Source organism: Eulemur rufifrons, chromosome 20, assembly GCF_041146395.1.
Source record: "Eulemur rufifrons isolate Redbay chromosome 20, OSU_ERuf_1, whole genome shotgun sequence".
NCBI classification, from domain to species: Eukaryota; Metazoa; Chordata; class Mammalia; order Primates; family Lemuridae; genus Eulemur; species Eulemur rufifrons.
The window spans coordinates 40404623-40429719 of record NC_091002.1 but is presented as its reverse complement, the minus strand read 5'-3'; the positions used below and the strand labels follow the sequence as shown (position 1 = coordinate 40429719).

The window sequence follows — 25097 nt, the reverse complement described above, 5'->3', positions numbered from 1 at the left end:
TAATTTCATCAATGTGCCTTATCAATTACAATGTCTTGAACTCTTTATTCCCATGGTCAAAAAATGACAGACCAAGACTGAAACTCAACACTGGTGTCAAGAATTACTCCCAGTGATTCTCACTGACTTACTTGTATTTTTGAAAATATGTTTCTTTATGACAAACGGATTTGAAGTTTGAAATAAAAGAAATAAATTCTGATGCAAAATGCTATTTGGAGAGAAAGCTAGGTGACTCTACATTTATTTTTTAATTTATTTAGGGAATTTTAAGTACCAAACATACCAACTCAAATTGCCAGAGGTTTTAGTGAAATTCTTTTACAGCTATGAGAATTAATACGTGTAAAGTATTCACTACAGTAGGTGTAGGCATTTACGTGATAGCACAGACTGTAGAAACAGTTAACTCTTATAAAAATTTCCAAAATGAAAAAACACAGTTTTTACCTGAAAGATCGTGTCTAGTAATAAAGCTCTCAGGATTTGATGGAAATGCTCTTTCACCTGTAGTAATGCGGCGTGCCACACAGATCATACAGGATTGCAAATCTATGATAAAAATTTAATCAGATAAGAATTATAATTAACTTTTGGATATGACTGTTCAGTAGGTAAGCAAGGACATAGAATTCTTGTAAGAAGAGTTACAACAATGGAAGTTCAGCTGCTATTGGTTTAATAAACGTCACAAACACATGATTGCTCTTACCTTCCCCTTCCTCCATCATAGCTCGTGGCTGAGACAAGGCAAAGCACTGCATTGTTTCATATCTCTGGCGCATTTCAGGACTGGTGTTTATGTCTTCCAGCATATCATGCGGTGTTTTCATCAACATACGGCAATTAAACGTATGGCTTTTTTGTCTCTGGGTCTCATTTGTCCAGGAAACTCCATTAACTTTGGAAAACAAAGCTGGTTAGTCTATGACCATCATCAAGAACTCAAGCAACATTTCCTCATTACACGTGTTTTCATAGTAATGTCTACACTACCATTTCAGTGTGACAATATACAAAATGTTTGAATAATTTCAACAGAAATCTTGTTGTATAGTCTGTAATTCACTGTATATTTTGGCCCTATAAAGTGTACACCAAAGTTTGAATTCACTGAGGCCACGTTTGAAAATTTTGCCTTTTTTTTTTAAGCACAAAATGAGGTTTATTGAGGAGAGAAAAATAGGATTATAGAGTAAGAGCAAGATATAGGTTTACAGAGCAAGATACAGTAGCCACAGACAACGAATGGGCCCCTTGTACCAAAAAGCCTGAAAATTTTGCTATTAACCATATGCCTTTCTATACAAGTTTGATCACTTGGCTTTCTAAAAGGTGCATTCAATTTTCTAAGAAATATATTCAAGGAAAAAAACTAACAATTTAAAAATCCACATTAAGACCCTACCTGTAGATTTCGGTAAGTTTTTAAGAAAATCCTTTCTGTCTTCTTCATGCAAGATACTGTAGACACTTGTGTTAACCAGGTCCTCCTGCTTATATTGCAGGTATTGTGTGACATTTTCTGACACAAATACAATGTTCCCATCTCGATTCACCACAAACAGGAAACCATCCAAAGCCTAAAATGGGATATGTTAATACAGGCTGTTAACAGAACTGTATCCCACCCAATCCACCTGCATTCTTAAGCAGAAGCCCTAACCCTCAATGTGACTGGATTTGGAGATAGGGCCTTCAAGGAAGTGTTAATAATTAAGGATAAATGAGGTCATAAGGATGGGGCTCTAATCCAAAATAACTGGTGTCCCTATAAAGGAAGAGAAAGAGATACTAGGGATATGCACACAGAGAAAAGGCCATGTAAAGACAAGTGACAAGCCAAGGAGAGACCAGGAGAAACCAATTCTACCAACCCCCTGATTTTGGACTGCCAACCTCCAAAACTACAAGAAATAAATTTCTGTTGTTTAAGCCACCCAGTCTGTAGTATTTTGTTATGGTAGCCTTAGCAGACTAAGATAGCAGCCGCCTTAGTAGTAAGTAGAATTTTTAAAAATTACTGTTGATTTAACAATTACTGCAAACTATAGGCCACTAATTCTATTAACATTAGTACCATTACCATAGGGCTTATAAAAAACTAAAAAAACAATTTGGGGGTAAAAAGACAAATATGGTCAACATAAAATCTGAATTAATATCTAACCTAATTTTTTTTAAGAATTATATCTTCAGGCCGGGCGGCGGTGGCTCACACCTATAATCCTAGCACTCTGGGAGGCCAAGGCGGGTGGATCATGTGGAGCTCAAGAGTTCAAGACCAGCCTGAACAAGAGCGAGACCCCGTCTCTACTAAAAAAAAATAGAAAGAAATTAGCTGGACAACTAAAAATATATAGAAAAAATTAGCCGGGCATGGTGGCGCATGCCTGTAGTCCCAGCTACTTGGGAGGCTGAGGCAGAAGGATTGCTTGAGCCCAGGACTTTGAGGTTGCTGTGAGCTAGGCTGACACCATGGCACTCTAGCCCAGGCAACAGAGTGAGACTCTTGTCTCTAAAAAAAAAAAAGAATTATATCTTCAAAGGTACTTTTAAAAATAAGAAAATAGGCCTGGTACAGTGGCTCATGCCTGTAATCCTAGCACTTTGGAAGCCTGATGTGGGAGGATTGCTTGAGGCCACGAGTTCAAGACCAGCCTGAGCAAGAGCAAAACTTTCCTCTCTACAAAAAGATAGAAAAATTAGCCAGGCATGGTGGCTCATGCCTGTAATACCAGCTACTCAGGAGTCTGGGGCAGGCGGACCACTTGCACCCCAAGAGTCAGATGTTGCAGTGAGCTATCATGACGACAGTGCACTCTAGCCCAGGCAACAAAGTGACACACTATCTCAAACAAACAAACACACAAAAAAAAAAGAAGAAGAAGAAGAAGAAGAAAGAGAAAGAGAAAGAAAATCATTCTTAGCTCTTCCCACTTTTCCATTTGATGCGAAGTCAAGCTACAGGAACTGCTAACCTTAATGAGAATTTACAAAAAGGAATTTAAAACTCATCAGTTAAAAGCAGGTAGAACAAACTGAAACAAAAACCAACTGGCAAGTGAACTTTATGAAGGGTTTCAGCCCCTGCTTTGAAATAAGAGAAACATTCTATAAGTGCCATAGATTAATCAGATCTATTTAAGATACCTACTTATAAATACAATGCATGTTTTTAAGTCTTATAAATTCCTGGAGAAGGTAAAACTATAGTGTGCCATCTGACTGATCATGCAAAATACACAAAAAAGTCTGAGCTAAAATATATAGTCACCCCTCAGTATCGTGCATTATTGGTTCCAGGACCTCCTATGGATATCAAAATCCAAGAGTGTTCAAATGTCCCTTCTATAAAATGGTATATTTGCATATAACCTAAGCATATCCTCCCATATACTTTAAATGGCCTCCAGATTACTTATAATACCTAATACAATGTAAATGATATGTAAACAGTTGCTATACTGTTTTTTTATTGTCCTATTGGTATTTTTTATTATTTCTTCCTCCCACCCCCAAATATTTTCAATCCAAGGTCAGCTGAATCTGCGGTGCAGAACCCACATATATGAAGAACTGACTGTACCTAAATATTACTACCTCTGTGAAATATTTGGTCACCTTTGTAAAATTATAGGTTACCTTTCCTCTCCTGCTTCTTTATATTTTTATATTTGTGTGTGTGCCCCTTCTCAGTTTGCAACTATAATTTATTATGAGGGCAAGTCCTCCTGACTAATATTTATTGTAAATTTAAGAACATTTTAGGCTGGGCTTGGTGGCTCATGCCTATAATCCCAGCACACTGGGAGGCCAAGGTGGGAGGATTGCTTGAGGCCAGGAGTTTGAGACTAGCCTGAGCAAGAGAAACTCCATTTCTACAAAAAAAAAAAAAAAAAAAAAAAAAAAAAAAACAGAAAAATTAGCTGGGCATGGCAGCATAGGTCTGTAGTCCCAGCTTCAGGAGGCTGAGGCAAGAGGATCATTTGAGCCTACAATGAGCTGTGATGGTGCCACTCCACTATAGCCAAGCAACAAAGCAAGAGCCTGACTCAAAAAAAATAAAAACATTTTACCATCATATCGAGAATACTGAGTTTTGTCTCACAGAAAGAAAGATCTTCTCTTTGTTCTCATTTCCTAACCAAAATTTCACTAATTTTTTATCACTTTATCATATAATCAGAGTGTAGCACAGCTTACTGGACAGCTAAAATCTTTATACTTGCCTGAAGTAAAAGTGGTCCTAAGGAGTCTTTATCAATAACTCCCTGTCCTGTAGAAGATACATCAGCTTTCTGAACATCATCATCGTTGGAAATAGCTTTTCCTAAAAAGACAGAAGTTGGTACAATAAACAGCACATATATCAGTTATAGATTAAATCCAACTTCAAATAGTCCCCAGAATAAGACATGAAGACACACACATGCACACACAAGTACATACAGAACATTTCCTAATGAAAGAATTATGCTACAATTTGGAAATATTAAAACTAAACTTCATAGTTACACCCAGGAAGGCAAAATATACCCTAGATTGTCTTTCAGTATTAAATGTACTTATCCCGTGGCTTTCCAAAAGGGAACCAACACATGACAGAGTGAGCAACACTGGCATTCTTCCAATTCTGGTTAACTGTTTCCTAAAGAGCAAAGCTGGTCAACTCATTTGTCTATTTCCATACTTGCTAGCCTCAATCAGCTGTAGTCCCTACCCAAACAAGGCAGCAAAGGGGCAAATATAAACACAGTTAACAAGGTCCTTGGAAAACTGCTGCCCCCCAACCCAGCCAGGAACTGGGCCCGTACAGGAGGAGGCCATCGGCCAGACAGCGAAACCCCACCTGAACCCACAGCCACTCCCCATTGCACACGTCACAGACCGAACCAACCCCGTCACCCCACCCCACCCTACCCCCAGCAGATCAGTGACTTCAGACCCTGATAGGAGCTCGAACCCCACTGCAAACTGCACGTGCGTGGGATCCAGGTTGCCCGCTTCCCAGGAGAGCCTAATGATCTGAGGCGGAGCGGGGGCAGCGACTCCCCACCGCCTCTGTCCGTGGAAAACTGTCTTACATAAAACCGGTCCCTGGTGTCAAAAAGGTTGGGGACCGCTGTTCTAAAAGACATGAGTGTTTTCCTTACTTTATATTACCTTGCTCTTTTATTTGACGTATCTGTCTTACTGTTTCCTTTAAAATCGCACATTTATCTGGTTTGACATTGAAATTGTCGATATCACTAAGATTAGCAGATATCAGTTCAGCCAATTCTTCAATGTATTTACTCTCCTGCTCCCGTCTCCACTTTTCACCACTGCAGGTAAGACTAAAGGGTGGGGGGAGGGAGGGGAGGGAAAGCCATGACATAACTATCACAAAAGATCTGTTAGCAGAATCAGCCCCTACATAACACCATTACTTTATTTGTAAACAAATTAAACTCATCCAATAGAAACACTTTTCAAAACACTGCCTTGAAGAAATAGTACACCACATAGAAATTCACATAGACCTAAATTCAATTCCATCTTTTTGTTAGTCAGGCAGAGTTGGCCTCAGTTCTTTCATCTGGAAAATAGGGATAAATAATCTTTACCTTATAGAGATAATAAAAAAGCTAACAAATAATAACAAAACAGTAGTGACTACTTATTACTGATGAAATTTTATTAATTTTAGGTTGTTTATTTTTCAACTATTATATTAAAACGCAAATAACACTGACCTTGGCAAATACTTAAAAAGCTTCAGAGTAGCACTGTATAGATTACACTATTTTGTTTCTGATTTTTAAACTTCTAATTTCATTCAGGAAAAGAATGATGAAAGCTTACAAATGCCAAATATATCAACTTAGATTCTTAAAGGATATAAAAGATTCTTACTTGTAATAACCTTGGTGATTCTATTCCTACCTCCTACTCCTTCCATTCAGAAATTCTTCCTACAGTACCACAAACTTAACATTCTACCTTCTATCTCCATCAGCAATTTAAAAAAAAGCTATTACTTAAGAGTGTCCATCTCATCCTTATCACAAAGCAAAAACTACAAAAAATCTAACCAGAGAATATAAATAACGAGAAGTTGAAATGTCATCCTTAAACAAACTGGGGAGGAGGAGCTCGGCTGGTCAGGGCATGATTGTGGTAAAGCATCTGGAAATAAGTCACCTACCCTTGTCCTGGAGTATCACATGGCAATTTGCGTTTTCGTGAATCTGTGGCCAGTGGATCCAAGGAATTTTCTCCTAACCCACTCATCTTAAATATACATCAGCAACTAGGAAAGAATAACAAGGAGTAAGATAAACACATTACAAAATATCCACAACTCTATGAAGGTGTTGTGTTGACTGCATATTGTAATTCAGAACTATTTTCTACAAACCGTTAGATAATTCTCAATACGCTTTATCATAAATGAGTATACTGAAAACAACCTCAGATTTCATATTCTAATTTAATTATGCAGAATGTCCAACGCCAAGACAAAGGTTTCTCAACTACTACTACAAATGTGCATATTGAATATCTCACAAAGAATAAGGCATCTTCTCCATATTTTATAAAGAGAAAGAGAGACTGCTGAGCCTCCGATATCAATAAAATCCTAAATTTTATTTACACACAAGTAAAGCACAAATGAAAGCTTGTCTTGTAATTTGTTAAGAAGTTTTCAAATGGCCCGGCCCAGTGAAGCACGCCTGTAGTCCCAGCTACTCAGGAGGCTGAGGCAGGAGGATCACTTGAGCCCAGGAGTTCAAGGCTGCAGTGAGCTATGATCATACCACTGTGCTCTGGCCTGGGCGACAAAGGGAGACTCAGTCTGCAAAAAAAAAAGTCTTCAAATGGAGAAAGATAAAAAGGAAAGTCTAAATTATTCAGGCTATTTTCAAGGTAGCACTTTTTTCTTTTGAATCATTTCATTAATATTTATCATCCGATGTGTTTTTCTTCTGTTATTTATATAAATGACATTATAAAACTCCACTACATTCTGCTTAGAAAGTAGATGTAAAAATATGGAAACTCCCAGGGTAGCAGGGAGGGACATTTTGACAGTGACCACACAGCAAAAATTATTTTAATATTGACTGATGGAAAAATAATTTGCTTTGGTCAAAGTTTAATTGATGATGAAGAAGATAACTATAGAGTATTTCTTGTTGAGAAAGGAATAGATTTTAATACTCAGTGGCTCATATTGAAGACATCTACTAAGCCCTCATTTAGTAAGAATTTTATCTGTACTAAACTTTTGTATAGGAACAAGATTATCACTGTTCTAAATAATTCCATGTTAACCAACAAAGTCTGAACATTCTAAACAATTTTTTACATGTTAAAATCCATCTCACATTCCAGCTAAATTTAAATTCCATTAGACATACACGGAAGGACATAAATTTCCACTAGGTGGCACAATACCACCAGAAAGGAAGACAATACTACAAATGAAAAATTCACTCAAGATGCTGATCAAACTTAAAATACAGCGTTTTAAAAAAAAAAAATCAAAATCACATGATCATAAATCAGGAATTCTAGATTACAACATTGTCTTTACAGATTTACTAGGTATGAAGTAAATATCAACAAAATTCATTCTATAATTTTGGTAGTAAAATGCAAAGGATGAAAATCTGAGACAATTTAAAGATTTGCTGTGATTTTTTTTCCCCACAAGTTTAAATGAAGGAGCGAAAGGGACTTAAAATAACCTTGATTAATAGTGGCTCAAAATTATGATTTTAAAACACACTCAGATCACACAATCTCAGGAGTACTGTATGTCAACATCATAAAAGACAATGAGGCCGGGCGCGGTGGCTCACGCCTGTAATCCTAGCACTCTGGGAGGCAGAGGCGGGTGGATTGCTCGAGGTCAGGAGTTCGAGACCAGCCTGAGCAAGAGTGAGACCCTGTCTCTACTAAAAATAGAAAGAAATTATCTGGCCAACTGAAATATATATAAAAAAAAAAATTAGCCGGGGATGGTGGCGCACACTTGTAGTCCCAGCTACTCGGGAGGCTGAGGCAGGAGGATCGCTTAAGCCCAGGAGTTTGAGGTTGCTGTGAGCTAGGCTGACGCCACGGCACTCACTCTAGCCCGGGCAACAAAGCAAGACTCTGTTTAAAAAAAAAAAGAAAAAAAAAAAAAGACAATGAATGAAAGTCTGTATGAATAATCCGGATTTTAAAGGAACCTAAATAGAAATAAATAACAATTAAATGCAGTATTTGATCCTAGACTGACTCCTGTACTGGAGGAAAGAAGGTGAGGTGGCTCATGTCTGTAATCCCAACTTCTCCAGAGGCTGAGGTGAGAGGAACACTTGAGCCCAGGAGTTCAACACCAGCCTAGACAACATAGCAAGACTTTATCTCTTTAAAAAAATAATCCCATAAAAGGTATTATTGGATCAATTTATAAAGTTTGAATATGGACGATAAAAGTGTGTTTTAATGTTAAATTTACTAGAGTTGATGTAGAACTATGGTTATTTAAGTGACTATCAACATTCTTAGTATCTAGGGCTAAGGGACCATTATATATGCAAATGATGCTCAGATAATTGGGGGAAATTATGTACCTTATGAATGAGTAAACCAGAGAACAAAGGAAGGGGAGGAAGGATAGAGAAGAGTGTAGGGGTGGGGCACAGTGGCTCACACCTGTAATCCTAGCACTCTGGGAGACCAAGGCAGGAGGATTGCCTGAACTCAGGAGTTCCAGACCAGCCTGAGCAAGAGTAAGACCCCATCTGTGCTAAAAATAGAAAAATTAGCTGGGTGTTGTGGCACACACCTGTAGTCCCAGCTACTGGGGAGGCTGGGGCAGGAAGGCAGGAGGATCATTTGAGCCCAGGAGTTGGAGGTTGCAGTGAGCTATGATGATGCCACTGCACTCTGGCCAGGGTGACAGGGTGAGACTCTGTCTCCAAAAAAGGGGGATAGGGAGAGTAGGGCAAAACATTGACATTAGGTGAATCTTGATGGGAAGACAAATTTAAAAATTCTATTTTCAGGCCGGGCGCAGTGCCTCACGCCTATAATCCTAGCACTTTGGGAGGCCGAGGCAGGCGGATTGTTTGAGCTCAGGAGTTCGAGACCAGCCTGAGCCAAGAGCGAGACCCCATCTCTACTAAAACTAGAAAGAAATTAGCTGGACAGCTAAAAATATATATATAGAAAAATTAACCGGGCATGGTGACGCATGCCTGTAGTCCCAGCCACTCAGGAGGCTGAGGCAGGAGGATTGCTTGAGCCCAGGAGTTTGAGGTTGCTGTGAGCTAGGCTGATGCCACGGCACTCTAACCCGGGGAACAGAGTGAAACTCTGTCTCAAAAAAAATAAATAAATAAAAATAAATTTCTATTTTCTTACAACTTTAAGTTTAAAATTATTCCTAAACAAAAATCTTTTAAAACTATTTCAGTTTTGATTTTTCAACTTTCATATTTAAAAAGAATGATTCCTTAATTATAAAAATAGAATAATTCTAGCTACGTCTCAATAATTGGCTTTATATCATTCAAAGGTTATTTTTAAATTAAGTAGCAAACTATCCACTGAGTAACAACATTTCTTTATTTTAAAGATACAATTTATTCCACATTCTAGATGTTATTTCCTTACTTTTCCCCAAAACTAAGTGGAAAAACTATTTGGTGAGCAATAGCATTTCTTTTATTTGAAAGACATAATTTAGTCTATATTCTCAATATCATATCCTTACTTTGATGTTAAATATAAGCTGAATCCTCAGTACAGTTTACAGTGCCTAGCGCATAATAGGTAATAGGTGGTGAATAAATATTGAATAAGTAAAAGGAACATTCAAGCCACTAAATCATGTTTTAGAATTTCCTTCAATCTGATCTACATAATCATTCAATGCAATCCTATTACTTTAACTTTTTTAAATTTTCACTTCTACAGTTGATACAGAATGTTACCATAATGTATTTTGGCAGCATAAATTGTATCAATAGAAAACCTAAACCATGACAATCTCTCAATATGGAAGAAATCAATAAGCACAACTATCAGTCTAAACCAGAAATGCATACACATCATTTGTGTGAAGTCAACATTTATGTGCATATAGAGAAATCTAAATATGTCTACCTATGCCCTGACACATGTGACTTTTTCTCTTGATCTGGCAGAACAAGTTACAATGTACACATAAGCCTGCAGAGTCTCCTTGCTACCAAACTTTATCACAGAGTCCGACCTAATTACCCAAAAATGAACTAATGCAAAGTCATAACTTAAAACATGGTTTTGGGGTTTACCCAAACATTAAAGTATAATTATTTAAGATATAAAATATTTCTATTTCATTTTTTTTGGAACAGGTTTGACAGATTTCTAGTTCTTAGACATGACCAAACCTTAGTACATTTACCACACAACTGTACAATATTGCAATTTCTGACCCAAAGGACAAATACTTCTGTTTAGTATTCACCTCGGTTATAAACATAAAAAACTGCAAACAGCATTTGTTTCATCTGCCAGGTCTGTTGCCTCCTTCTCACTGGAAAGATATATAATATTATCTAGTTTGTAAGATTACTCCTTTTAAGGTATAAAAGGTAAACGCCTAGCATAGACATACTAAATCTAGACCATTTTCAGTCAGCAGTGAAGAATGAAGGTGAGAGAGGGGAACACAGCATGTAACAGGACCATGAAGTTCTGAAGGTTAAGAAACACAGATCAGTAACAGACTACATAAGTTAAATATTTACATCTTAAATTACAACTCATCTAGTTTAGAAGACAAAGGATTGGTAAAATGCAACTTTGAAGGGGAAATAATATAGCACAAGAGCCTCACAGTATGTTTGATTATATGAACAGTCTATTAAAACTGAGGTCCTTCTAAATTCTGACTCCCTATAATTAAAGATTATCACCTATAGTTGAATAAGGAAAAAAATAGGACCTCAATATATATTTCCTCCCAAATAATTTGTGCTCCTGAAATCATGTCATAAATCCAGTAATGAGATGCCTGCATAATTATTTTAAAATTTCCAACGAAAAGCTAGCACCCAATTTACTGTTAAACTGGAAATGTGCCTCTAACACACTCCCAGGTAGATATACAATCCAATCACAGAAGCCTTTTCAAGCCCCTGTCACCACAATACAGAAAAGGACTAGAGTGGAGAACTTTTCAATGAATCAGAATTCAAAAGCTAAAACCAATTCAATCTTTCAGTGTAAACTCCACCGCCCAGAACTCTGAGCCATTTTTACAATTTTCCTTATCTAAAATGTTTCCACTGAAAAGAATTCTATGCTATACTACTTAAATGTATTAATATGACATTACACACTTTAAGATTATGTTTAAACAAGATATTCTATGCAATTACCTCAAATATAAAGTAGCAGCAATTTATAGAATACCTTTCAATGCTATCAAAATCTAATGCTATCCACTTCTATATTATTTGGAAAAGTGAGAAGCATACACATAAGATTTAAAATGAGCAAGAATCTTAAAGCAATTGCATAGAATGTTTCATATAAATACTATAGGCCCTTCTATACATAACAATCAAGCTATGGAACATATTGAAGCTTAGACATCCACAGAATATAATAAATTGCTAGAAAATGAATATGGAATAACTTAATTGAGGCTACAAGAGGCAAAGAATTGTACTCTTAGCTCAAAAAGCATGAAAATTTTGGTATGCAGCTTAGCAGCATTAACCCACTTTCCTTTTCATTATTTGGGGTTTATACAGAGGGGGAAAGCTTGATTATATACAGCAAACTAGCCAAATGGACAAGGATACAGGAAGTAATCCCTGTCCAAAAGGAAAAGATATCAATCAACAATACCAGTGTTCATTAGGCAAGCAAGAAGCTATTTTGGAGGACCTAAGAAAAGCCATGCCGTGTCAAAACAGGAGGAGACGGGTTACCCAGTAAATCTAAAGTAAATCTTAGTAAATCTAAAGTAAATCTTAGTAAATCTAAATCTCCAGTTGACCTAGAGACCACCTAAAATATTTTACTTTTTCTATTTTTTTCTCCCCTAGACAGGGTCTTGCTCTATCATCCAGGCTAGAGTGCAATGGCCCAATCACAGCTCACTGCAACCTCCAACTCCTGGGCTCAAGCAATCCTCCTGACTCAGCCTCTTGAGTAGCTGGGACTACAGGTGAGCATCACTACAACCAGCTATTTTAATTTTTTTGTAAAGACAGAGTCTTTTATTGCTCAGGCTGGTCTCAAACTCCCAGCCTCAAGCAATCTGCCCACCTCAGCCTCCCAAAGTGCTGGAATTACAGGTGTGAGCCACCATGCCTAGCCACTTTTCCTAAATTAATAAGGGAGAAGAAAGGAGGTAAGTTTGTGGTAGTACGGGACTGGGCATTTCACATATACTAGGTAATTACAATGACCCTCCAAGATATATATTGTTATTCCCATCTTACAGATACGGAAATGGCTAAATAACTTTCCTCTAGATCACACACAGATTCTGGGTGGCAGAGCTGGGACTATAATATTTTGGGGGACTCTATAACCAACAAAATATGTATCAACTGTTTCTTGGGAATTTTATTCCCTCTCCACCAAAATAAACCATTTATATCACTGAGACACACTATCTCCAACCACTTAGCCAGAAAATGCCTCAGCTTATCAGTAAGAACACTGAGAAGTTGTGACATCCACAGTTTAGGGGTATACAGTATTGGGGCAGGGGCAAGGAGTTGCTCAAGTTCAGCAGGTACTAGTGCTGCTATTCCCCTCAAGTCTCTTACCCTAACCACTACTCTCCAACCAAGTCACTAAATAAACTTCCCTCTTGGTGGTCTAACATTACCCACGACCCTTATTTCCACTGAAGATGAACAGTCAATGGTTCACCTAGCAAGAAGAAAATCTGAGATCAGAAAAGTATAAACTATACCCTAAAATGGTCTGTCAAGTATTTTATTCTTCGGTTTGCTATGATTAAATGCTGAGACCAAGAACTTTTGACTATTCCAGCAGTAATTCAGTTTCTCTGTCAGGCTTGTTTGCCTTACACAAGGTATGATTAAATATGCTAATTAGGAAGAGTTTTGGCGTGTCTCTTGAGAATAACAGTAACTTAAGGAAATTTTTTCAAATAACAGCTGTGGATTTGAATTGATTTATTGAAAATTGCTTCAAGCACTATGCAAAAGCAGAGAGACTGTTCAAGCCAATTAGGGGAAAAAAATGTTCTTGGGAAGAATTTATGAGACATTCATACATAAAAGCTCTACCCAAAACTCAAGCTCCCAATTGACACTCCTACTCAGACCATTTAGTAGATAGATACCACTAATCTAAGGGCTTAATCCTACCAGATTTTTTTTCCAAAATACTAAATTAAAGTTTTTTTCCCCAATCTGTTGCCCATACTCTTATTAATAAAATAAATACAGCTCCAAGACAATTGGTATCATGGAGGAAAGAACCAAAGAGAAATGTAACTTGCATGTGTTTGGGGGCGGGGGGTGGAGGAGGCAGGAGAAGAGGTAAATCCATAAACATGGAGCCATTATAAAAGCCTCCTCATCAAGTGGATGACTCTTTCAGTGAATGTCTCCTACTTTTGTTTCCTTTCAACCCTGGTAAGGAGGGTAAGAGCAGTGAGTAGACAAGTAAGGAGAGGGAAGAGAGAGGGAAGAGAGAGGGACACTTTTAAACAAAAACAAGCTGGCAATATCCTTTTGTTCAGTTGCTGATAATCTGTTATGTTTAGTAGGATAAAGTATAAACCAAACTCAAATACTTGCACATCCAGAATCATTTTAGGCCCAGGAAATAGAGATGACTGCCACCAAAAACTACTAGAACTCTCAGGCAAGCCCAGAAGAGAAAACCATAAAAACAAATATATTTTGTTAAGTGTTAAAATGAAGGAACTGTATGAAATATCACAGAACACAACCAATAGGAACCCACAAGCCTACGGTTTGTAAAATCAGAAAGAGCATATACTTGGGATCTGCAATAAACTACCTTGGTGGTGACATATGCAAGAAAATAGTATAACCTCAGGTCCTGGTAATTTTCTCTATTTTTAGTTTATAATGCCAGTATACTGGGAAAGAGGCTAACAGGGAACAATAAAGTAAAATATCCTATTTTTAATATATAAATTCAATGAAAAAGCATCTGAATATAAATTATTTTATGTACAAGGTTTCTCTCTTCCACCTTTGTATGTCTTGTCTTTTCATTCTTAACAATCTAACTCCAAAGCTCCTTCATATTTATGCTCCAGTTTAAACCTGATAAAGCTGAATTCAAACACAAACTCCCCAGAGACTCTAGTACCAGAACTGGACATACCAATTAGCCAACGCAGGTGTTAGTTGCAACTGGAAGCTTGTTGCCAAGAGACTTCTCAACCTCTACATAAGCAATATAGTTAAGTTCACAGATAAACACTGTGCAGAGGGAGTTAAGCAAGCCACTTCCATCTAAGTCAAATTACCCTCTCCTGACAGCATATAACTAGCTGGGTAACCCTTGTTTTAAAGGTTACACTGTACCTGGAGGAGCAACGGAATAAAGAAAAAATAAATAAATAAATAAAGGTTACACTGACTGCTACAATTTAATAAACTGAATCTATCTCATACAAAAACAGACCTAACTAAGCTTCATAAGCTTGAATTTGGCTTCATTTTAAACATATTTTCAGTAGTATTTCTTCATCATCACTATCGCCACCATCAGCAACCACAAAAATAACCTATACTAAAGGAGTTTTTGATAAAAGATGATTACTGAAACATTTCTTGTTTTGTTTTTAACTGTAAGTCATTAATTTCTTTTTAAATCTCTCCTACATCCCTCTTCTCTCTAGAATATTCCTTCTATTCAAGATCAAGCTCAATTGTCACCTCTGGTAAAGCCATCCCCAACTCTCTCTATTAGAGAAAGTTTTCCCTTCTTTATCCAAATGGACTTTTCATACTTTCATTATGCTATTTTACATACTGCACTACTTCTGTTTTGTGTGTTTTTTGAGACAGTCTCACTCTTGTCGACCTGGGCTAGAGAGCAGTGGCGTACTCATTGCTCACTGGAACCTCAAACTTCTGGGCTCAAGCCACCCTCCTGCCTCAGCCTCCCAAGTAGCTGGGACTACAACTGTGCACCACTATGCCTGGCTAATTTTTCTATTTTTAGTAGAGACACAGTCTCACTCTTGCTCAGGCTGGTCTTGAACTCCTGAGCTCAAGTGATCCTCCCATCTTGGCCTCCCACAGTGCTAAGATTACAAGCATGAGCCACCGCACCCAGCCATACTTCTGCTCATTTTTCTGTATTTACTTTCTACCCTGTAAGGTCTAAACCATTATATAAACTTGTATGCAACTATTTTATTACTAACTCCTCTTTTTTACTACTATTACCATCACCATCATTCCTTTGTTCCTTTTTCCAACTCCAGTTCTCCATTGCCTTCCCATCAGCTGTACTTTGATACTTTGACCAAGTCCGTATCTTCCTAAAATACGGGGGGGGGGGGGGGGGGGGGGGGGGTAAATACTTCATAGAACTTTTTGCTTCTTTCTGACACATCATTTTTCACTTAGGTATTCCCATTTCAAAAATATAGTGGCTTCAACCCACCTACAAAATAAAACTCAAGGGTTTGAATCCTTCAGCTGATATACTATGATATAATAAAAAGACAATGGGGCTTTGTTGGGATCAAACTTCAGAGCTGAATCTCAATTTCATCACTTCACTAAAAGGAAAACTTTAGTCACAAGTGGAAAGTTTTTCACAAGTGAAAAACTAGGGATAATCACACCTTACATATTCATCTTTATTGTGAGGATAAAAAGCAATACACAGCAAGCAAATGGCACAGGGAATAATGGTGATCTGTCCAAGATACACAAAACCATGAACAAAGATGTATGTTCAGCAACACGAAGTTTGCTCTCATTTGAAAAACAAATAGCTACAAATATCCCATATGGCAACCAATTAAAAAGATTCAGACAAATAACAAATTAACCACAAGTCAGGCTATCATCAACTTACAGATAGCTGACTGGAATTCAAAACATTTTCCCATTGAAATAGTGTGGTAAGTGGTATTTAGTAGCTAAGATACACCATGAAAATGGAATAAACCAAAAATGTCATCTTAAATATCTGTGTTCTTAAGATAAAGGTGTAATTAAAGAATAACCAAAACAGGCACCTTTTAGAAGATTCTGAAGAGGACATCCAAGTACCTTCAAAAAAGTATTAGGTATATTACACAATGCTGGGCTTTTTTTTTTTTTAATGATCTCTTTTTACCTCTAGGTTTGTAGTTTTTCTTTGATAGACATCGCTACATCAAAAGGATTATTTATGCCTAAGGCTGTCCATTTGGCATATAATGAAAATATAAGCAGCAGAGAAAGAAAGAGGAAGAAACAAAAAATTTTAGCCACCTTGAGGTAAGCGGGAAAGAGCTCGATGAAAACAAGCTGTGGAAAGGATGGGGGGGATGAACATAGAGCAGAAATGAAATCTGATATAAATTAATATGCAATAAAGATGTAAAAGAGAGATGATCATAGCATGTGCCCTATTCTCTCCTAATCCATCTTTTCTATCTGCCTCACAGAAGAAAAGACAATATTGAGGAAGAATAATGTTAAAACTTAAGAGTTGACATCATAAGCCACCTTGAAACCAAAGAGCTGAGAGCTGCAAGGTTGGGACATAAAAGCAGCATTAAGCAAATAATGAAGAGGGAATGGTAACCATGATCAAAAGCAAGACAGATATTGCCAAACGGAGTACCTATAGAGTAAAAAACAAAGTTAATAATACACCTCCCCCTACAGTACTGAAGTTAGCTCTGTCTACCAACATCAAAAATATAAAGACACTATAAATGAGTTTGTTAACCTGTGACACTGACATTACAAAAGTTAACAATGTAGAAATGTTAAGACTGATAAAACACTTTGAGTTAATTTTTCAAAAAAGGGGTACTGAAGGTGGAAGAGAGGGAGATTTCCTTGTCTACAAGGCAAAGAAGCTGGAACAGATGATCTAACTCTAACACGATATGGCAAGTCTGATTCATAAAACTTCCTGAATCAGTCATCATCTTTACTACTGATGAGCCTGTGGCTATCCTTGCTGTTTCCATTGTCTTTTGTTTTTTTCCTGGACTCACAGCTTCTTACTCTTCAACAAGTATATTTCCACCCCCAGTTTAAATAACCTTAAACTCAAAAGAGTCATTTTTTTAAATGTTCCCATATCCATAGAAACTACGTGTCTGATAACAAATTATCTTTTCAAATAAATCTCTAAAGTCATTATCAATCTTGGGATGACAATAACACAATGAATGAAAGCATACATTTCAAAAAGTTCAAAAAGAAAATAAGAAAGCACTCGACATCATGTGCCTTTTGGAGGGTGGGGTAGCACTAGTAGAAAGGTTAAAAGGTATCAGAACTGAAATTCAACGACGACCACTTTTCCATTGCCCTCCAAAAAATAGCTACTAGATTATATGGAGCCAAAAATCTATACCACTAGGGTCAGGATTGCTTCATGGAAGAAATCTGCAGCAAGTAAAAATAACAATACTGAAAACAGGATGAAAACTATATCACTCAAGTAATTTAAAATAATACAACATAGCTTGGTGGTTTTTTCTTTGTTGCTGTTCAAAGGTCAGTCTAATGATTCATAACTTTAAAGAGCTTTTTTCTGTACTTCACAAAACATGCCTGTGCATGTCTTGTAAATGAAGCTGGGGGCAACTCATTATTGTTATACAATATTTGAGCCAAAAAATTTAATTATGAACTTCTGTAAAATCATTCATATACCTAAATGGGTTAAAATCAAAACCCAGTTCAGCAAGTGTCTTAGAGTGGTCCCTCTTCAACATATTGGGTATTGCCAATACAGGCAAAGGAAATAGCATTCCCCACGCTATGTGCTTGGGATGAACTGTTGATCCAAACAGACGAGGTTTTTTGCCTTCAAGGAGCTAATGACCCAAAGTCAGGGATCAAGAAACAAGTAAGTATGTAATCACAAGTTGTATTATGTGCTTTAAAAAGTCTTTATTGAAAATTAATGGCTGATCTGTGATTCAAAAGCAGAAACAACTGAGTACCAAACATAGCACACAATGTTATACAGTTGTTCAAAATCCTAAATCTCTACAGTAAATCCGGTTCTTTTTAACCAAAAGAGACAGATTCAGGTTAACAACAACTAAATGCCCTTGAAATTGGCCAAATTCCACTGGCCAGCTCAGGCCTCCTTCATGTTTAAATAGGACTGAAGAGAGGAAGCTGTAGCAGGGATAGGATGTGTTACTAGACACCAAATACAATAAGATAAAAGGTTTAAATCAAATGCTTCTAGAATTCCAATTACAACCAAAGCCAATAGGATCAGTGGTTCTCAAGCTTTTTGGTCTCAGGATTCCTTTACCCCCGCCCCGCCCCGCCCTGGCCCCCGCCCCCCAAGAGACAGGGTATTGTTCTGTGGCCCAAGCTGGAGTGCAATGGTGCAATCCTAGCTCACAGCAGCCTTGAATTTCTGGGCTTCATGCGATCCTCCTGCCTCAGCCTCCCAAGTAGGAAGCTAATATTTTTAATTTTCGTAGAGACAGGTCTCACTATGTGGCCCAGGTTGGTCTTGAACTCCCAGCCTCAAGTATTCCTCCCACCTTGGCCTCCCAAAGAGTTGGGATTACAGGCATGAGCCACCATGCCTGGCTGATGGTTTTTTCTTTAACTCTGGCAGTGAAGAATGCCATGACTACTGATATAGTAGTCACAGCCCTGATTCATGGTAAGGTGCCAGCAGTTTTATGCACCACTGCTTCTGCACCATCAGTGCTATCATCAACAGGATGAAAATGGCAAACAACATATTAGTATTATTAACACTATGAAAATAGTCTTAACCCTGTAGACCCCCTAAACAGTTCTCAGGGACTATGAACCACAATTTTGAGAACAATTGTACTACATTAAGGTTAGAGTTGAGAGTTTGAAACTGGTCTGGCTTCTCCAAGATACTCTGCAAATTCACTTATAAATATTTTAGTATCTATTAATATTATCTGCAGACCTAGATAAACATGCCAAGTTGTGAGGTCAAAAGAACATGGGGGCTTCCTGATGACAATGGGAAATATTGCTGTCAACCAACACCTTACCTCCTTGCTCCAAATATTATAGTGATGAAATACATATTTATCAATTTCAAAAGACACAGTCAAGTTCCAACTTGTCTGACAAATATATTTATGGAACAAGACATAGAGCAAACATAAAGCAATAAATTTATAACTCCATGAACCCACTAAGCTCCCCCAGGACAAGAAAAAAGCAAATGCAGTCAGGAAATTGAATCATGCACAAGATAAAAGAACCACAGCAAGGCTCATAGGTAAAAACCAAACAAAAAAAGCCTCATAGGTAGAAACCAAACAAAAAATTCCTGGAAAGAAGGTTTAAAAAAAAGGTTGTCATCAATAGCCAGAGTTACTGATAATATTATTAAAAGAAAAACTTTAAACAAATTAAATTTAATAGAGTTTAATTGAGCAAAGAACAATTTCTAAATCTGGCACCCCACCACCACCAGAACAGGTTCAGATTAACTATGCACTGCCATGCAGATGGAGAAGATTTACAAACAGAAAATGGAAGTGACTTACAGAAACAGCTGGATTGGTTACACCTCAGCCTTTGCCTTATTTGAACCACAGTCTCAACAGCTTGCCAAATTTGAATGGCTGAAACTCAGTGATTGGTACAAGAGGAAGTTACAGTCTGTTTACATACCCATTTAGGTTGCAGTTCACTATGTATGGAGAAATGTTAAGGCCAAAATTAAAATATGTAAGGAGGCAGCTTTAGGCTAAACCAGGGGTGGGGAACCTGGGGCCTTAAGGCCAAGTGGCTTTCTAGGTCCTTAAGTGTGGCCATTTGACTGAATCCAAATTTTACAGAACAAATCATTTTTATTAATACATTTTTGTTAATCTTTGATATTGTTATTTTTTAAATGAATGTATTTAAAAAAACAAGGAAGAAAATAAGTTTCAACAAAATAATCCTTCCAGATTGATCAGCACAATTAGAACATTAGTAAGCCATAAGAGCTCAACTGACAGCTCCTACAGTCATGATTTAGTTCTAACTTTCCCCGCCTGAATGGCACCACTACCGTGAGGCTGGTTGGTGAGAGTTTATGGGGGTCGAGTACACCAGTCTGTTATCTGCTTTTGACAATGGTGCACTGTGTTTCTGTTTGAAGTGGAATTTGTGAATAGATGCACAGCTTCACAGCATTTTTTAATTCTGTCCGCTTAACAGCCCATCACGTCAAAGAAGACCAAGAGAACGCTGAAGGAACAAAACAGATTTTTTAATGAAAATTGGGAATTGCAATATTATCTTGTTTCTGCAAAAGATAAGATGATTTCCTTGCTTTGTGATATTGTAATATCAACATTAAAGAAATTCAATGCTCATGAGCATTGTAATACTCATAAGGGTGCTCATGCCTGTAATAACAGCACTCTGGGAGGCTGAGGCAGGCGGATCGCTTGAGGTAGGGAGTTTGAGACCAGCCTGAGCAAGAGTGAGACCCCGTCTCTACTAAAAATAGAAAAATTAGCCAGGTATGATGGTATGCACCTGTAGTTCCAGCTACTCAGGAGGCTGAGGAAGGAAGATCACTTGAGACCAGGAGCTGGAGGTTGCTGTAAGCTAGGCTGACGTCACGGCACTCTAGCCGGGCAACAGAATGTGATTTTCTCCCCAAAAAAAAAAAAAAAAAACTATAGAAACAGAACTCTTATTAAGAAGGAAATTTGGGTTACATGTAAGAAAGAAAGATTTCTTCCCTGAAAAATCATGTTCATAATTCATTGCTCTGCAATTTTTTTTTCTTTTTGAGACAGAGTCTCGCTCTGTTGCCCAGGCTAGAGTGCCGTGGCATCAGGCTCGCTCACAGCAACCTCAAACTCCTTGGGCTCAAGCAATCCTTCTGCCTCAGCCTTCCAAGTAGCTGGCACTACAGGCATGCACCACCATGCCCAGATGATTTTTTCTATATATTTTTAGTTGTCCAGCTAATTTCTTTGTTTTTAGTAGAGACGGGGTCTCGCTCTTGCTCAGGCTGGTCTCGAACTCCTTACCTCGAGTGATCCTTCCCATCTCGGCTTCCCAGAGTGCTAGGATTACAGGCACGAGCCACTGCGCCCAGACACAATTTTTTTTTTAATGTAAGGACACTGGCAATTTAACTAGCCTAAAGAAAGTTCCTTTCACTATTCATCATTCTTAATAAAATGGCTTCCTTTTCGACTGTCAAAAGGAAAATGGAAAGGAACTCAGGCTTCTTATATTTCAAATGAAACTGGGAGAGAGCTATTTAAGTAATGAAACATCAACAATTTACATGATACCTTCACACTACAAAATAGGCTTATCAAAAACCCAAGTAAAAGCTCTCATGTACCCATACATTTAAATATCGACTTCCTTCCCAGGGCCTAGGAATCAAAGTCCTTAACTACTGAATCATGTCTGAAAATGAAAAGACAGTAGGATTACAGCTGTGCAAGGCCAATTTATCTTCTGAAGTCAAAGCATGTCTCCTGTTACCTTGCAGCAAGTCAACGTGATCTGCATATCAATATATCGAATGGTCCCAGTATCTGAAACCTACACCAACCACAAAAGGTGTTATTTTAATTAACAAGTTTGCCAATACATTATAAGGTTTGAAGTTTTATTCTAAAATTCTTTTTAAATTATCATAATTTTAAAGAAAATTTTAAAGGGCTAAAAACCAAGATTAAAAATCATGCCATTCCAATTCTATTTGTCACCCTCCAGTAAAATAACTAGCCTTATAAATATATTTTCAAATAGAATAGCAATATACCAGTAGTTGATTTAGAAAAAAATTAATTTCTATAATTCAGTTGTCTACATTAGGGTCAAATTTTATGATAAAGAAATGAACAAAGGGCCAAATCACACATTATGTAACGAGAGTATTATTTGTAATACATTACATTTTTACCTGTAATAGCATACAAACTCTATGAAAGGTAAAATTCCATGGAAATAAATGAAATATCCTACACTGTTGATTTTCTGATGCTTGTGGTACTCATTTAGTATAAGTTTAATATATGGAGCTCATTAAAGATTTATACTGAGTGTCTTGTATTAATGACAAGCAATACATGATGGAAAATATATTTAAAGCTTGGGAACATATGTTGAGCATGTGTGCACATGCAAAACTTTCAAAGTTGCTTTAAAATGTGAAAATGAGTAAGGCTCCTGTTATCCTTGATAAATGTCAGCTGTCATGCACTCATATCTAATACATACTATTTTTCAAAAAGCAAAAACCCAGAAACGGCAATTTTGAATCCACCAACAGCATGAATGGTCATATTAATACAGAGGAAAATTCTATTTGAGGTCAGAAGTTGAGAGGTTTCAATAGCAACTTCTAAATATTGCAGGGTTTATACATTAAATATTACACAGATTCAAGAACCTATTTCTTCAATACTGTTCCCCATCCCACAAAGTAAGTAAATAAATAAGAACATTCTCTTATTAAACAAAGACAGAATCATAAGAAAGTAATTCTCTACAGTCTGGCAAGTGACAGATAGGACCATTTACAACAGTGATATAAACTGGACTATTTGTACAGCAGTTCACTTTTTAGATCATTGAGCCGATATTTAGGCCAATTATATTTCTTAATTAAGTTACAAAATTAAGTACTACAAAGCAATATTACTGAGCTGATGATTGTTGTGTCTATCTTCGTCCAAGTCCAATAAGACTGTCCTTTTTATGAACAATTATCAAAGCCTTATCTCCATCCATTTTCACCAAGAGCAGAAAACAGTGATTAGATTAATACTATAATAGTGTGGGTGGTTTGCTGTTCATGTCAAAGACGGGCCTTACAAATTTAACAGTTTTCTCTACATATTCTGAAATCACCTTAAGCTAACCACCTTAACCTCTGGTCTTTGCTATGGCCTCAATATGGTTTATCCCCACCAAAACTGATGTTGAAGGTTGGTCCCCTAATGTGGTGGTGTTGGGAAGTGGTGCCTTTAAGAAGTCATTAGGTTGTTAAAATGCCTTAATGTCTCTCTCACTCCCTTGAATTCTTGTTTACAGGGATTGGACTAGTTACCTCCAGAGTTGGTTGTTACAAAGCCAGGCTGCCTCTCAAGTTTGGTCACTTTGCACGCACCTGCTTCTCCTTCCACTTCTCTGCCATGTTCTGACACAGCACAAGGCCTCTGCCAGAGGCCTACAAGATGTAGCTGGAAGATCTAGAGCCTCTCACCCCCCAGAATGGTGAGCTTAATAAATCTCTTTCCTTTATAAATTACCTAGTCTCTAGTATTCTGTTATAGCAATAGAAAATGACCAAGACAGTCTTTGATTTGAATAAAATATTACTGTCAATAGGAATTTTCTTTTGAAAACATCCCCTGCACAGTATGTGGCTAATGCTCAAAAAAAAATTACCTTTTGAAGTAAATTGCTGTAATCAACATTAAATTCAATTATTTAAGCTTTTTGGCTACAAAGATTCCAAAACAAAAATAAAAATATTTAAGCTTTTAAAATTACAAATGCATTAATATTCTCCTACATATCATAAAACTAGTTACTGGCTCATTTTAAATATAATATCACTAGTTAGCAGTCTTCCTTCCACAGATGACACTTTTAAAAGTTGAAAACTAAAAAAATTAAAAAGAGGTGAGGGAATAAGCAGTCAGATCATCTCAAATAATTTAATTGTGGCTTTTCTACTTGTAACCACAGCACTTAATCAGTCCTAAATGGCAGATCCACCAAACTTATGGCTTTTTTAGGTAATTTTTTTTAATTGCAGTTATAAGCTTGAGAGCAAAAATTGAATTTCTGGAAGTACTGTGCAAGATAGCCCAATAGCATCTCACAAATATTTAAGGAAAAGCTGGAAAGTGGAGATGGGCTGGTGTATGACCTTTTTTTAAAGAATAAAGTCTTTTTGATGTAAACTTTTTTGACATGGGACAAAGATATGCTTCTAGAATTTACACCAATCCTATAATTACAGGTTGACTTCTGTAACAAAGACTGAATAAGGTTTTTTAAAAATTGAAGTAAATGTGGGCTGGGCATAGTGGCTCACTCCTGTAATCCCCGCTCTTTGGGAGGCCAAGATGGGAGGATTGCTTGAGGCCAAGAGTTGGAGACCAGGTTGGGCAACTTAGAAAGATGTCATTGCTACAAAAACTTAAAAATGAGCCGGACAGGCTGGGCACGATGGCTCATGCCTGTAATCCTAGCACTCTGGGAGGCCGAGGTGGGCGGATCGTTTGAGCTCAGGAGTTCAAGACCAGCCTGAGCAAGAGCGAGACCCCACCTCTACTAAAAATAGAAAGAAATTATATGGACAGCTAAAAATATATATAGAAAAAATTAGCCGGGCATGGTGGCGCATGCCTGTAGTCCCAGCTACTCGGGAGGCTGAGACAGGAGGATCACTTGAGCTCAGGAGTTTGAGGTTGCTGTGAGCTAGGCTGACGCCACGGCACTCACTCTAGCCTGGGCAACAGAGTGAGACTCTGTCTCAAAAAAAAAAAAAAAAAAAAAAGACCAGCCTGAGCAAGAGCGAGACCACATCTCTACTAAAACTGGAAAGAAATTAGCTGCACAACTAAAAATATATAGAAAAAATTAGCCGGGCATGGTGGCGCATGCCTGTAGACCCAGCTACTCGGGAAGCTGAGGCAGAAGGATTGCTTGAGCCCAGGAGTTTGAGGTTACTGTGAGCTTGGCTGCTGCCATGGCACTCGAATCCAGGCAACAGAATGAGACTCTGTATCAAAAAAAAAAAAAAAATTAGCCAGACATAGTGGCTCGTGTCTATAATCCCAGCTTCTTGGGAGGCTAAGGCAGGAGGACTGCTCAAGCCTGGGAGGTAGAGGCTGCAGTGAGCCGTGACTGCAC

The 25097-nt window shown here is 37.5% G+C and overlaps 1 protein-coding gene across 2 annotated transcripts in view; it reads right to left on the bottom strand.

Moving 5' to 3' along the window:
* The window catches only part of NCOA3 (nuclear receptor coactivator 3), a 133234-nt gene that overhangs the window by 29847 nt on the left and 78290 nt on the right, over nt 1–25097 (bottom strand). The window contains exons 3-8 of one of the 2 annotated variants that reach the window (XM_069495587.1): nt 6191–6295; nt 5167–5339; nt 4233–4333; nt 1409–1583; nt 713–901; nt 451–552 (exon numbers count right to left, since the gene is read on the bottom strand). In XM_069495587.1, the coding sequence (XP_069351688.1) occupies nt 451–552; nt 713–901; nt 1409–1583; nt 4233–4333; nt 5167–5339; nt 6191–6276 (826 nt within the window). In that variant the 5' untranslated portion in view covers nt 6277–6295. Of the gene's footprint in view, nt 1–450; nt 553–712; nt 902–1408; nt 1584–4232; nt 4334–5166; nt 5340–6190; nt 6296–25097 lie in introns of those variants that run through there. The other variant, XM_069495589.1, reaches the window with a different exon arrangement.